This window comes from Teleopsis dalmanni, chromosome 1, assembly GCF_002237135.1.
Source record: "Teleopsis dalmanni isolate 2A chromosome 1, ASM223713v2, whole genome shotgun sequence".
In the NCBI taxonomy this organism is placed as follows: Eukaryota; Metazoa; Arthropoda; class Insecta; order Diptera; family Diopsidae; genus Teleopsis; species Teleopsis dalmanni.
In genome coordinates, this window is record NC_051846.1 from 77,965,255 (window position 1) to 77,978,386 (window position 13,132).

The 13,132-nt window shown below is 27.7% G+C and overlaps 3 protein-coding genes across 3 annotated transcripts in view; 1 reads left to right on the forward strand and 2 right to left on the reverse strand.

The window, feature by feature from the left end:
* Positions 1-737: 737 nt before the first annotated feature.
* On the forward strand, positions 738-1,908 carry LOC119671191 (alcohol dehydrogenase-like). The gene is made up of 4 exons (XM_038081745.1): positions 738-996; positions 1,057-1,284; positions 1,338-1,511; positions 1,570-1,908. The coding sequence occupies exons 1-4, from the start codon at positions 904-906 to the stop codon at positions 1,849-1,851; spliced, it is 777 nt and encodes a 258-aa protein (XP_037937673.1). The 5' UTR covers positions 738-903; the 3' UTR covers positions 1,852-1,908.
* Positions 1,909-3,064: 1,156 nt separating this feature from the next.
* LOC119670922 (development-specific 25 kDa protein-like) lies at positions 3,065-4,159 on the reverse strand. The gene is made up of 3 exons (XM_038081369.1): positions 4,013-4,159; positions 3,719-3,946; positions 3,065-3,653 (listed from the first exon to the last, which is right to left on the reverse strand). Exons 1-3 carry the CDS (start codon positions 4,106-4,108, stop codon positions 3,201-3,203), a joined length of 777 nt encoding a protein of 258 aa, XP_037937297.1. The 5' UTR covers positions 4,109-4,159; the 3' UTR covers positions 3,065-3,200.
* Positions 4,160-11,649: 7,490 nt separating this feature from the next.
* The window catches only part of LOC119685558 (uncharacterized protein DDB_G0286379-like), a 4,924-nt gene continuing 3,441 nt past the window's right edge, over positions 11,650-13,132 (reverse strand). Inside the window, exons 2-4 of the mRNA XM_038099878.1 lie at positions 12,988-13,109; positions 12,732-12,929; positions 11,650-11,710 (exon numbers count right to left, since the gene is read on the reverse strand). Coding sequence (XP_037955806.1) covers positions 11,703-11,710; positions 12,732-12,929; positions 12,988-13,109 — 328 coding nt within the window. The 3' untranslated portion in view covers positions 11,650-11,702. The remainder of the gene's footprint in view (positions 11,711-12,731; positions 12,930-12,987; positions 13,110-13,132) is intronic.

The following is a 13,132-nucleotide window of genomic DNA, read 5'->3' on the forward strand; positions in this document are numbered from 1 at the left end:
ATCACTGTTGGTAATTGTCTAAGTTTCTATATCATACAGCAGGAGAAAAATGATAAGAAACTTATAGAGCGTGATTTTTGATTTATGTTTGTCGAGAGACTGCTTTAGTTATCAATTGGCTTTTTAACCCGAAATAATATCTATTGCCAATAGAGATTCTTTGTTGAATCTCGAGGCTGACGTTAGTATTGGTGTTTACGCTGGTTCTCAAATAAACAAAGTCTTTTACAACTTGGTTATTAACTTTATTTTGTCTTCATTAACGGCAAGATCCATTTGATTCGCTTGTTTTTCTAAATTGGAAAATGCCACACTGACGGTGCGGGTGTATAGGCCAGCAACACACTTTTGTAGAATGTTGTGCCAGTGCGGTTTAAATTTGCTGCACGGATCATCGTTTCCAACATTAGATTAAACTAGTCACGCCACATGTACTGTTCAACGGCAGCTTAAATTCTTAATCTACAAAATTCTAGATTCTTCATATTGCTTATACAGCATTTAAAATCGAATAGAAGTAGGAGTAATATAAATAACGTCTTTATCATACCAAAACACTGAATATATAAATAATAAGTTATAAATTTTCTAACACTCTATACATAATATATATAGTTCGTATTTATTGCGCTCTAAGAAACCAATAATACTGCCGGAAAACACAGATCACTGAGTTGATCATTTAAATAAATTACAAATATTTTGATATATTTGGTTATTCTGTAGTATGTAGCTTTTCAAAGCTTATCAGAAGTCAATGCTAAACTCAAGCTCTCCAAAACAAGATAATATATTTTTGCACAAATAACATAAAATTTACCAAAATATTTCTTAAGTGGTAGGCAGTGCGATTATACGTTGGTTAACTTTTGCATCGACTAATTGCTCTAGCGATATTACAAAATGGATTTAAGTGGCAAGAATGTTGTTTATTTGGGTGGCTTCGGTGGTATTGGTTCCAAATGTATTGAAGAATTTCTACAGAAAGGCATAAAGGTATTATATACGCCAAGAATTATTTATAAGAAAGTAACTCTTGACATATTTTTTTAAAAGAATTTGGCGATTTTTGATTTGCACGAAAATGCAGCTGTGCTGGAGAATTTGAGGAGCACCTATACGGCATCTAATGTTTTTTATATAAAAATGGATATTACCGATAAAAATAGCATTGAAGCAGCATACAATGAAGCTGCAAATAAAATAGATCACTTTGATGTGATAGTGAATGGGTGTGGCATTATGAATGATAGTCTTATCGAACTGACTATACAAATTAATTTAGTAAGTCATAAAATCTTTTCATAAGAACTATTTCTTAATATTTCAACACTTAGTTGGGGCTAATACACAGTACATTAACTGCTATGAAATATATGAGTAAATTAAATAATGGCAAAGGTGGACTTATTGTTAATATATCCTCTGTAGCTGGCATAGAACCAGCTGGCATGTATGCCGTATATTCAGCAAGTAAATTTGGAGTTAGCGCTTTTACCCGTGGCTTAGCGGTAAGTTTTAATAGATTTTAATAATCGCGTCCATTTCTGATTTTTTCATGTTTTTCAGAATCCATTCTATTATCATACTACTGGTATAGGCTTTATTACAATATGCCCCGGTTTCACAGAAACCAATTTATTAGGAGTTGCATACAACAATCCAACTTTTGAAAAGTGTGAACCCATGCTCAAGCGGTTTGCCGAAGCTAAGAAACAAACAGCTACGGAATGTGCTAAAGGCTTAGTTAAAGCTGTTGAGTCTGGTAAAAATGGTTCTGTCTGGTTAATTGATTTGGGTACATTGAAGGAATTGGAATTTCCTGTAGTGTGGACTCCGACCTTTGAATGATTTATATAAAATAATTTATTTTGTTAATATATGGATTTTTATATAAGATATGGAAATAATTTTTGGTGAAATAAATACAATTTATTTTTGAATAAGTACATTAGAAAATCTTAACTATATAATTCGTCTTTAATGTTAAAAACCAACAAAACGAACTCAAAAAGTATTTCGTTATAAGTTCCTGATTTTGTAATTGGCTATTCTTTAAAACTCTTTATTTATCGTCGGTGCTGTAAAATGTGTTGTTTCCCCATTCTTGTAAACGAGAAGTCCAACTCTAATTATAAGAAGAACTTAATGTTCAAAACCTGAGGACTTCAGAATACAATTCTGCAACTTTGAAAACATATGTGACAGATTGCGATTGCCACACCTAAAGCATTTTGACTGTTCATTTTTGCCGATGTAGAACAATCAGATTCAAGAAAGTGTATAATATGGTTTTTAAAAATCGTAAATGTACAAATTACATACAAATATGTAATGATAGCTGTAATCTGGTTCCTCAACTATAAACTGAAATCAAAACGATAGTTAATAAAGAACGTCCAAAGGGATCAAACATGTATATTTTGAAAGATCTAGAGAGAAACGAACTTCCGAAATGTACTTTCTTATGATATAATTATAATTTGTATTAGAAATTACAAATTTTTTTATAAATTATTGAAAAACACAACTGCAAGTGTGACTTAGTGAGAATGGTAACAAATTTATTATCTAGAATCAAAAACTTAACTAATGCACGGTACAAATCAATCACACAAAACATCATTTGTAAGTTCGTTTTTATTTTTTATATAAATGGAAAATGATATAATTCTAGAAATAGTCTATACTTAGCTCGTGGTCTATTGTTTTCTGCAAGTTAAGGCTGGAACACCTGGCCGATATGGTTTTGCCCCAACACTTGCCTAGCCGAATTTTTTTGTTTCTTGTATTTGAATTGTACGCGAGCCAACAGATCGGAATTTAATATAAGTTAAGGCCAACAAATCCGTACAATTCTTTGTAGTTACCGATCTACGGAAGATCTACGATCTGTTGTTGGATCACAGCAATAATTTTTCACATCTAGTAACTATGAAATGAGAGTGATTCTAAAAGTCAGCAAAACGCAGTTTAGATTCTCCTGACAATATGTTTATGTATAAACTGAATTTTTTTCGTGCCTCAGACTTATTTATTGATTTATATTAATAAACAGCACATGTTTGTATTAAATATCAGAAGTAACTTATTTGACTTTATTTAAATTTTGAACATAACTAAAAATAGTGATATAGCCCAATGCAATAATTAATTCATCACCATTTATTTAAAATCATACAACTTTTTCTATAATTATGTTATTGCATATGCCAATAAGTTGTAGGCTGAACTTCCTTAATTTGTCCGGATTGACAAATATAGACACCACCATTTTTCATCACTTCTACAGCTTTGACTACACCATTAGCACATTCTTCTGGAGTCTGATGTTTAGAATCACTTACAAGATTCAACCATTCATCTGAATGATGCTCCCAAGTTACATTTTCACGTAAATTAACCATCCATTCTGTTGAAGTGAGACCAGGACAGACGCAAACGAAGCAAACACCTGTTTTCTGATAGTAATGCGATTCGCCCATAGAACGCGTAAATCCAACTACACCATGCTTAGCAGCGGCATATACCGCAAATGGGGTAGCAGGTTCTAAGCCAAATACTGAAGCAATATTCACCACAACACCGCCATGACCCATTTGAGTTTTATCCATGTAAGGCAAACAAGCAAATGTGGTGTTAATTAAGCCAGCCTGTGTGATATAAAAAAATGAATACTCAATATTGTTTATAAATAAGTGTTGGAAAATGCTGTTACCAAATTAAGACCAATTGTGGTCTCAACATCCTTATCAGCCAAAGCACCAACACCATTTATTAAGACATCAATATGTTTTACTACTCCAACTATTTGCGCAACAGCCTTCTCAATGCTTACTCGATTCAAAATATTAACACCTACAAAAACTACATTAACCGTAGGTGCAATATCCTGCAATACCTTTAATAATTCCATATTTTCCATGCGACTGCAGACAAATAAATGCTGTAATAGAAAAACAATTATATTTTCAATTCGTTCCGATAATCACTTTGAAATGTAGATGCATACACTGATCTTCTTCTGCATCAGAATACGGCAAACCTGATAGCCAACTCCACTGAATCCACCCACATAAACAACATTTTTACCACTTAAGTCCAACATGTCTGGCTTAATTCAATTAATGCTTTGACTCTCTAGAATAAAGTGTGCGATCTTTATTGATTTCCATGAGTTTTTATACGAAGAAATATTGTGCTAATCTATATGCAGTTCTAACCTGATCTTCCATGCATTCGGTTGTTTGATAAGAAATGCATTTATCAACTCTAACGGTTAAAATGTCACCAACCAATTGCCAACGCGATAAGTAACATTTAAGAAAAAAATTGCATTGTTTTTTATTTTTGTTAATTTACAAAATTAAAAATTTTGAAAGAAAGAAAGACTTTATATATAATAATGTATTATAATTAAACTCTGCATTTATGATGCTAGTGTGTGATTGTAGGTACATCTTAGACTTAACGCTTCATTTAAAACATAATAATTATTTACGTGCTATTTATTAGATATGAAAATGAAATTGTGATTCATTTAGATTTTTTACCCGCATCTCTATATATCCATTTAACCTTACTTATTTCTTATTTCTCATTTCATTATATGAGAGAGGTAGTATTTCAAATACCGTAATTTATTGCAACAGAGAAGTAGCGTTCCAAATACAGTCATATACTCAAAGACTTAGTAAGCTCCATGATTCTTACTCAATGATTGTCCAATTCATATACTGTTTTGACGTTTTCAACTATGCTGGCACTATATCTAACTTCTAACTATACAAAGCAATGTTTAACTAAGCTAGTACAACCATTTTTGAAGATAACCACCCATTTCTTGGGTATTCATTTGTAATGATTCAATCACATAATTCAATCACAACACGTACATATCTTTTTCCTTTTTCCTTTACAAACAAATACTTTCCACTTTCAAGGCCTATAGAAACATTATTGTGCTCCATTCATGGATTCATAAAGTGAATACAGGAATCGAACCTAATTTACAAAACTAAGTAACTTTCATTTGTGCAGCAGTGTCGAAAAAATACGTTTTTTGAGATTTCATTGTATTCTCTATAAAACCAACAAGGTTTTATATGTATAGATAATAGTTTATCCTACATTCCTTATCAGATTTCCTATACTGTCGTTATCGGAGTATTTCTTTAGTTCTCAAGAAAACAATTGGTATTAGTGTAACAGTTTCAATTGAACTACATGCTTTCATTGACCATGAAATTGGAAATGAATCTATAATAAATCTTAGTTTTAAGATTGTGTGGAGTCAGATATTCACATATCCGAACGCAAGTTTCATCAAAACTTTATTCTCGCCTTTAATAACGAACTACCGGCCTTTAGCTGAAAAATTAGTCTATTTGTTCTAGAAATACCGATCATAACGTTTAGCTATAATTGTCTAGATGATTTATATAAAATAAATGCCTTCTTTTTTATCTGATAGATATTTATTTTATATTCAATAGGACTGCAAAATATAGAGAGGCATTGTACATAAAGAGCCTGCCTTACTGCGGAATTTTTTTTTTTGATAAATTGTACTAACAATATTGATTTAAATTATATTATAAATATAATCTACACTGAACTTCTTACAGGACACTGTAGACTTAATTACCACATGAAAATTATAGGTGTGGTAGAAAGTGACTCCTGTCGACTCTGTCATGAGGAAAAGGAAACATCAGAACATGTTCTATGCAACTGCCCAGCGGTGACAAGACGTAGACTCGATTACCTTGGATGCGGGATATTAGTCCCAAGTCAAGGTAAAATTAAGCCCACAACAATAACAAGATGAATAGTCTAAAATTGTCCTAGTTGGGCCTTTAGACGCACAATTGAACTTTTGGGTCGTGGTGGTTTAATAGCCTATTACTTAAATAAATAATTATAAATATATTACTTATGTTATAATGTAGTGGAGTACGAACTGCATTTCATAAAACGGTTACAGCATTTTTTTCTGATGATTTTTATTAATTTTTATTAATCAGATGTCCCTTGTAACTCTAATAGCCGGTACTAACACAGTGTATCTATATTCCTAAACAAAGCTATAATTTCACTAATAATATTTAATATTTTTTAAACCCAATCTAATATTTATGGGCATATCCAGAAAGTGGATCAGAGTGGGCCACATTTGGAAAATTCTCCTTTATAAAAACTGACGAACAAAAACGAGCAATGAAATCGAGAAATTGAGGGGTAATTCTGAACAAGCCGGAAACTTGCTTAATCCTATTCTTTTTATTAGGAAATGTTATACGTGGGCAAGGTTCCCACCCCATTTCCTTTGTCCTGTTTGCCTATATTGCTTTATATTTTTTCACTAAAAATAAATAAAAATTCAAACAATAAAATTCCATTCATAAAATATTTTAAAATTTATTTCTTTTTTTTTTGTTTAGTTTTACTTTCTATATAATATAAATCTGAATATATGGTTCCATATTTAGTTTTGCATTTATTTATGTGTATTATCTCATTCTTATTACAAGCGTTAGTGGCTTTAGAAGTAATATTTTTCCTTTGGATTACAATTTTTTCTTAGAACAATTAAAAATTAATTCAGATTTTAACAAAAATTAAACATATTAAAGTTAATGTTAATGTTAAAGTTTATAAAAGTGAAAATTTTTAAAAGCTAAAATTTTTAAATAACTTTTAACCTGAATGAAACTAATTATTAAATCACTTTATTAAAATCTTTGACGAATAATGTAGTCTCCACAACCAAACCAGTTATTTTTTGTAGTTATTTAAAAAAAAAATATTATTATAATAAATAATTTTAATGAACTATTTAAAGTCGAAGGACTATTACTGATAGTTATAATAGAACTTATATTCCTCATAAAAAAAAAATAATTATTTCAAATCTTACAACCAATTTTAAAATCTATTTACGATATAAACATTTTTGATTTATTCCCATTTAATATAAGTAAATTATAACAATTTTGGACACAATACCATAAAGAATGATCATGAGAAAATAAATAATATTTAAATTTATTAAATAAATAACTTTTCCAATTAATATTAAATAATATTTAATATTAAATTATTTAAGTATTTCTGCCCTGTTATGTGGAGAATAATAAAAAAGGAATATAATTTCGGTAATATATGATCATTAAAAATTTAAATTTTAAACAGATTGTTTCTCAAAATTCATCCGATTATAACGTAATAAAAGTAATAAAAAAAATCACATCACTATAAATAAATAATAATATAAAGTAAAATTTAAAAACACTCATAAAAATAGAAAACATTTTGAAGAATTATATAATCACTGTTTGGTATTTGTTTATTATTTTTTAACATTTTTAACCCGAGGCCGAGTCCTGGAACTTGCAGTTTAAAAAAAAAACAAATAATTATTTACGAATAATTAAATATAAGAATTATTTCCAAGACCATTCATGATGGATATTTGGCAATACTCTAAACAGCTGTATGGTCAGCCAAAAATTCAATTAATCCAAATAATATAAAAAAATAAAATTTTTGTTGTTGTAGTTCACTACTGTTCGAAAAAACCTCTTTATTTTTTAACATTGTAAAAAAAGATAATTGTTTACTACATAAGATAGAAATAGCTTTAACAATTTTTACTCGATGTGATTATTAAATGAAAGTATTCATATAAAACATTCTAGCTTTGATTTTGATCTGAAAGTCATATATATATTGATATGCAGATGTCTGAGTTGGTGATACAACACCTAAACTCTATTTTATCTGTGGACAGTTTTGAGTCACACTAAGAATAACTGAATACGAGGCTTTATAATATGATGGATCTGATGTCTTTGTATCTGCCTGTGTTTATCAGATTTCGGTGTATTTTCAGGAGGCTGAGTGTTGGATTATTGTGACTGTCAATTATATTGAACAATTTCAATGCACGGTCTTTAATGTATTTTTCGAATCTGATAATCGATAAGTGCTGACAAAATTATTCTTTTAATTTTCACACATAAACTGCTAAGGGAGTTTATATTAGAATAAAATCTCCATCAGAACACAACTGAGTCTCTAAATTCTGATTGAATATATTATTTAAATAAACTATTAATTTATATCACTTCCATTGTATTTCAATAAAAAATTGTTATATAGGTATATCCTGTAAGAAATCTTTCTAAATACTTTCTGAGATCTTTCGTTAGCAGTTAATATAAGAATAATCCACAAACCCAGTGCTCTAACTAGGAACCCTAATGCATAAAACAGTATTCTTAATTATATTTGTATAAAATCGTCAAGGAACTAATAATAGTATACACTGAAGTAACGACCTGTTAAAAATTTTTGCTACCACCTAAATATATCCATTAACTCATATATCCATTATTTACGTATAAGTCTTTTAAGAAATTTATTAATGTAGATAAGTAATGATTAGAATTTTAGACTCCCATAGAGCAGATGTACTGTTACACAATTAATATAGATTTGAAAGATTTTTAAAAAACTAAAATGAGATTAATAATATATTTTTATTGTTAGCACTCTTATTTTTTTATATTTCAACGAAAGTTACGACCAGCAATATTTAATAAGAACATTTCTAAGCCAATATAATATCAAGTCTTGTCATACAGCCATACTGGCTTAGTTCTTACATGTTCACGTTAAATAACTGATCTAAACGACATAATATTCATATGGGCAAGTTAAAATTCACCTAGTCGACGAAACAAAATTCCCTTAGGTGACATAAAAATTCGTATAGCCTAATCAAAATTCCCTTGTCCGAACTAAAGTCCCAACCTTTCCGTTTCACGTAAACTAATCTTTCCAAAATAATTGATTTTTTTCTTTAATTGCAAGAACTTTATCATACTTTATGATATAGAAATATAGTAAACAGCAGGATAATGAGTATAATGAAAGAATGGAGGAGTGGGCAATAATAATAGCCTATATTATTACCTATATATATTATATTATTTATATATATAGTAAAAATTTAATAGACATATCAGTCAGCCAGTTAGTTACGCTCCTTCTATAAGTATTGTAAGAATTGTGAAGATGTGTAACAAATAAGAACGCCTCTTCTGAGATTTCCAGCTCTAGCTAGAAGCAGAGCAAGCGTCTTAGGCGAACATGTATAAGAAACTCTCTGACAGATTTGTACATTGCTTAGATTAAGAACATCATACGGAAATGGTTTCATAAGTAACATTTAAGGTTACTTGTTTCAGTGAAGAACTAAATTAGACCAACTGATATTTTAACCTAACCTCAATTATGATAGAGTTAAGAAAAATTAACGAGATCAGTACCTATGTATTCGTCTTGTAAAGCCTTTCGTGTTATCTGCTTTTAGGTTCTCATAGGTTCTCACAACAACAACGAGATCAGTGATATTTTTTTACAATTAATTTAAAGTGATATTGAACCCACAAAAAATACTTAGTAAAATAAATTAAATTTAATAAAGTGATCACATTATCTATTGTGTAAGTTCAGGCAACAAAAGTAAACTAATAAAAATTATTTTCATGTATAATCCTTTAGGTTTTAATGTAAAAAAGTAATTTCTGTTATAAAACTAATTATTTTTTTTTTTATAATTTGGTTGCTTTGAAACAAATTCGTCAAAAATTACCATACAAACTTACAACTTTAAATTTTGTTTATTAAATACTTCTGTCACTTTAATATATTATTTTTGTATTTATTTAATTATATAACAATAAAGAAATCAATCTTTTTGAAACTATTTCAACGAACTTACTATTATTGGTAAGAATTTAAAAATTGGTTTTATTTCTTATATTTTGTATGTATATTATGCGTATAAATAGATTTATGTATTTTTTTTTTTTATGTTTGCATATTAATTTTCATGCAAAAATCTTTTTCACTAAATTAGTTTTAATTCTTTTTTTATTTTTAATTTTTTTGCTTTGCTTTATTTAGTAAAAGCAAATGTTTTAATTCTCATTTCTCTTTAAGTCTAAATTAATGATATTTTCGCAAAATTATTTTCTGTTTATTTTTGTTTTTATTTTGCCTTTATAAAATTCCTTTTTTAGTTTTATTTTTTTTGTTTTTGTTTGTTATAACAAATTCATTTTAATTTGCTTCTCATAATTCTAATATTCACTTACAGTTTTTATAGATTTTGTATCTTGCATTTTTTTTCTAGTTTTTTTTTTACAAACATTTTTCAAATAAAAGAGTAAATTTCATTTTTGCATTACAAATATTTGTTTTATTTTAATTTATTTAATAAATCTTTTAAATGTTTGTATTGATTTTCATTTCTTTTTTTTTTCAAATTTTTTTGTTTCAAATACATTTTTTTTAATTTCGTGGTTACTTGTTTGTATGTGTTTGCATATTGTGTGGATGATAGTGAGCACATTTACAATATAAGACTTTATTTAAAATGTATCGTTTTCTAAAAATATATATAAATATATTTGAAGATTAATTAGAGTTATAGAGGAGTTATTAAACAAAAAAAATTGTTTTAATGAAATTTAATTTATTCTCACTTTTCATACAAAATTTGAGTACTTACAATTTGTCTAAAGTTAATTTCAAATCTTTTTTGTTTTATTATTTTTAATTTTTCATATATTTTAGGCGCTCACTTTTCATAATAATAAAATAAATATTTTGTTTTAAATTAGTTATTTTTTAGCTACAACGGCAAAAGTTTGTTTCTATTATTTTTTGTTTTTTTTTTAGATCATTTCCTCTTATTTCCCCTTCTCTTTTAAAACCAAGAAACATTAATAAAACGTACACTTATAGTTTACATCTAAATTTCTACGTTTTTTTTTTTTGTTTACAATTTATGGATTATATGAGTTAAAAATTTATTTATTTAAGAGAGCGAACTACCAATGTAAACACACTCGCAACAAATATGCGAACATAAAATTGTTAGAATCTTTATGGTTAGCTTTATAGGTTTTATTAATTTATTAGGTAATTAATAATATTCAATTATTTGATTTAACAATTTTTTTCATTGGCATATACAATACTTTTAAAATACCAACTGTAATTTTTGCTCACACTTCATTAACTTAAAATTTACTTACTCTTTCTCTCTCTTTATGCCTCTCTCTCTCTCTCTCAATGTGTCTCTCTTTGTAATAAATTTTCCCCCCGCATCTCTAATACAATATTAAAATAATTCGTACTTCAGCTCAACATATAGTTAGTATACGTATATATATAGATAAATCTATGAAAAGTCGTTTCTTAAATATTTTTTAAATGCTTTTTGTATTTCTTCTGTATTTTAATTCAATTAAAGTTTGCTCCTCTATGCTCTATTTATATATATATAACTCTTAACTTTTACAACTTTTTATGTGGGATTTTTTTTTCTAATTTGAACTTTTTATAATCTTTTATGTAATAATATATTCAATTTTCAATTTGTTGCAGTTCCTCTATCGTTGTTTTTGCGCCAGTTAATGGTAGTTGGATACCACCTTCCATTGTAGTTTTCCATATCGTTTATTAATTTTTTTTTTTTTTATTTTGCAATATAATGTGTTTATTTTTCAGATGGGAGAGAAGGACGTCAACAGTTAAAAATACATTTAGCTCAAAAGTATTTTTTATTTTTTCTTTATTGCTGTTATTTACAACAATAATTTTTTAAATTCATAAGCTCGCAAATATTATTGACCTAGAAAAGGAAAAAAGCAGTTAATATAAACATTAGTATTATTTTAAATAAATAATTTAATTACTGTTCGAGAAAAAAAAAACCTCTCTATTGAAACCAATAGTTTATATTAAGAATTAAGGTTCTTTTCAACAAAAAGAAGTTAAAAATCAAATTAAATAATTTAGAATTAAGTATTTACTTGATTAAAAATCAGAACATTTATTTAAAACATCCCTGGTTTTAACAAAAAAATTGATTTATAAAAGATTTGTTCGGCTAAATGCTATATTGTTCCCGTAAAATCCGAAACGTTATCATTCTAAAATCGCACCCTATAGTATACATATAAAATGTATATTTGCTCATTAATATTTTTAATTCCTTACCAATTTATATAAAGAAGATGAAGTAGATGTTTTACAATTAATGATAATAATGATATATGCTTTTTCCTATTTCTTTGAATAAAGAAACAGTTTGAAAATTACTTATAAATTTTTCATTAAAAATAAAATTTTGTTTATTACATTGTTTACACAATAAAAGTGACTATATCACATATAAACTGCTTGGGAAAGAATACTTTAAAAAACATAGACTTTTATGAAAACGAAAACATAAACAAAAACAAAAAAAACTTTTAATAAAGTAATGAAATATTAATTTAAGTGATAGACCGTATAATAAAGTGTGAAATTTAATTGAAATATGCAAACTTGTGAGACAATGCAATATGCAATATGCAATAATTTTTGCAATAATGCGACAATTTTCACAATAAATCTGCTATGAAAGAAAATTTAAAATTAAAGAATTTTTAACAAAAACGTCAGTCTTTATCTTGCCTTCTTGCACCAGAAGGTTGGAAACCCACAAGTACAAAAACATGTACAAAAGCAAAAACTTAAGAAAGTAGAGTTGAATCACGTATTGTGAAATGTAACAATGCCATATATAAATAAAATATGGTTTTTGTAATAAATATTTGCTTTACGCAAAAAAAGAACAAAATAAAGAACAGATAAAAAAAATTATTTACCAGCTAATACCGGCGTCATATGCGCTTGGGTGTTTATTTCTTGTGCAACTGTCTTTTTTGTTGCAGAGGAAATAGCGCTTGATGGATTTGTGGCTGTACCGGTTGCAATTGGTGTTTGTGGTTGTTGACTCTTTAAATTAGCAGCTGCATTGTTGTCATTTGCTGGTGCAGCATTATTTTCATTCGAGTTACCCATATCTAAAAAAAAAATACAAATTAACAAAAATGAATAAAATATTTAAAAGAAAATGTTTACCATTTGTACCACCCATGCGATTATTAGTGCGATTACGGTAGTTATTACCACCTCGGTATCCACGATTATAACCTCCACCAACAGAATAGTTACGGTTGTAATAATTTGGACGTCCTCTATAACTAAATATATAAGAAAAATATAT

What these genes read in the sequence shown, in the direction of transcription:
- LOC119671191 (XM_038081745.1), top strand. Translation starts at nt 904, where the DNA reads ATGGATTTAAGTGGCAAGAATGTTGTTTATTTGGGTGGCTTCGGTGGT. An exon ending in TTCTACAGAAAGGCATAAAG is followed by an intron (nt 997 to 1,056) that starts GTATTATATACG and finishes TTTTTTTAAAAG; the next exon opens with AATTTGGCGATTTTTGATTT. An exon ending in CTTTTACCCGTGGCTTAGCG is followed by an intron (nt 1,512 to 1,569) that starts GTAAGTTTTAAT and finishes CATGTTTTTCAG; the next exon opens with AATCCATTCTATTATCATAC.
- LOC119670922 (XM_038081369.1), bottom strand. Translation starts at nt 4,108, where the DNA reads ATGTTGGACTTAAGTGGTAAAAATGTTGTTTATGTGGGTGGATTCAGT. An exon ending in TGATGCAGAAGAAGATCAGT is followed by an intron (nt 3,947 to 4,012) that starts GTATGCATCTAC and finishes TTTCTATTACAG; the next exon opens with CATTTATTTGTCTGCAGTCG. An exon ending in CCACAATTGGTCTTAATTTG is followed by an intron (nt 3,654 to 3,718) that starts GTAACAGCATTT and finishes TATATCACACAG; the next exon opens with GCTGGCTTAATTAACACCAC.